The sequence below is a fragment of the Pundamilia nyererei genome, unplaced genomic scaffold (assembly GCF_000239375.1).
Source record: "Pundamilia nyererei isolate P.nyererei 1_Seehausen unplaced genomic scaffold, PunNye1.0 scaffold00129, whole genome shotgun sequence".
In the NCBI taxonomy this organism is placed as follows: Eukaryota; Metazoa; Chordata; class Actinopteri; order Cichliformes; family Cichlidae; genus Pundamilia; species Pundamilia nyererei.
Genome location: NW_005187530.1, coordinates 1641609 through 1643414, shown reverse-complemented (window position 1 = coordinate 1643414; position 1806 = coordinate 1641609). Strand labels below are relative to the sequence as shown.

The 1806-nt window shown below is 40.4% G+C and overlaps 1 protein-coding gene across 1 annotated transcript in view; it reads left to right on the top strand.

The window, feature by feature from the left end:
• Positions 1 to 1242: 1242 nt before the first annotated feature.
• Positions 1243 to 1806, top strand: part of LOC102210358 (proline-rich transmembrane protein 1) — a 9114-nt gene continuing 8550 nt past the window's right edge. The window contains exons 1-2 of the mRNA XM_005743263.2: positions 1243 to 1369; positions 1476 to 1611. Coding sequence (XP_005743320.1) covers positions 1486 to 1611 — 126 coding nt within the window. The 5' untranslated portion in view covers positions 1243 to 1369; positions 1476 to 1485. The remainder of the gene's footprint in view (positions 1370 to 1475; positions 1612 to 1806) is intronic.

Here is a 1806-nt window from a genome sequence, read left to right as displayed (position 1 = left end):
GCTCAAGCCCCTCTAGCCCCCCCCCCTCTGCACGTCCCTGGTTAAAGGGGTTTTCAAAGTAAGTAAATGAATAGAAGTATAATGAGTGGCCTTCATAGCCATGTTCTTTCTTCTTTATTAGACATGCTCTGTCGCCATCTAGTGGACAATCTGTTTCCCCCTGCCTGATTAAGGTAGTGAGACCGCATAATGAGCCTTCCAATCATGCGGTGCCCTCGTGTTTACCCGTGAGATACAGACTTAAATACTTGAGTAACAAAACTACATGGTGCGTAAATCTACAGAGAAGAACTCGACATGAGTCGTTCTTTTAATTAACTGTATGGAAACTTCAAACCATAGGACCATAATATTTCTCAGTTATTCATAAAGGGCTGTTTTCCAGTTAACTCGCAGTTTTTGTGAGAGACCGTCACCCCTGATTATGCCCACCGAGCCGACCCATACTATAGGCTCTATAGGTCCTGATTTACATATGTCCAGCCAGGAAATTAAGCATATTTGCATTCACAAAATAAAAGCGTACTGCGTTGAAGACCGTAAAGAAACAAGACGGAGACACCATTTTGGATGTGGAAATTATACGTGTTTTTGTGGCTATAGATAGGTATTTTCCGGGTTTTATTGTTGATATGTGTTTCGTGTGACCCATATAATCATAAGATTGGTTTGGTTAAATTGTACATGTGTCTGTGGAGGCTGGGGGTAAAAAATAAGCTTGTTTTCATTCTATATTGTCTCTTCACCTGTTTCCAGAGCCTACATAGAAAGGCAGGCATCATCTCGTTTCCTAACAACCACCAACTAACGGACTAAAAATTACAAATTTTAAACATGTATGAACCCAAGACTTATCTTAAAGCATCACGTCACTTTAACTCCAACCATAATCCCTACCATGACAAGTCATGACGCACCCACTTTGCCTGGCAACCACCTAACGACGGACTAAAATTACATTACAGCAGGACCTGAGCATCGCAGGGGGACCTTTTGAAGCACATTGTCCTATGCATTTTTCCTAAATTACATTTATATGTTAACTATAAGACATTTAATTTTGAAAACCATAATCAAATTCAAGTTGTGAAATCGAGTACAGACCCAGCTGTTTTTGTTTGTTTGTTTGTTTTACTTTTGTATTTTCAGTTTTCTCATTATGACCAATATTGATCAAGACCAAAAATACCGCGGCATGAGCAGGTACAAGATAAAATAAAACCGCGAATATGCTCCGCAGCTCTTTTAATTTGAAAGCGGAAGTGTGATATGCAATGCTCGACGAGGGGCTACGCTGACTGTCAAGCGTTTGGAATAGGACTACGACGTGTAGCGGACCGTGTTCAGCTGTAAAATTCAAAAGGGCTTGGTAAGAAAAAGGAAAAAAAATATTAAATATTTTAGAGAAGTAAGCTATACGCGAACCCGGCGTCAAAAAAAACAAGGCTGACTTTCTTTTTTGTGTGAAAACCTAGAAGTTGCATTATGGATTCGGGGAAACACCCATGCGCTCCACCAGCGGAATGGTCCAGTGAGAAGTCCTCCATGGGCCAAGCGCCCCCTCCACCCTACCAGGACGACAGTAACCCTGGCCCTGGATATCCACTGCAGGTAACCAGCACATTTAAAGACACATTTTTTAAGACAATCTAAAAAAAAAGAGAGAGAGAGAGGTATTTAATCCAATAAAAACGTTAGTTATATTTTCTCTATTTACCTATAGACTGCTAAACAATGTTATCATGTAATCATGACTTTTCCCATCGGTTCGTTCGGTTGTGTTATTATGATATTCATCCTGCTGAG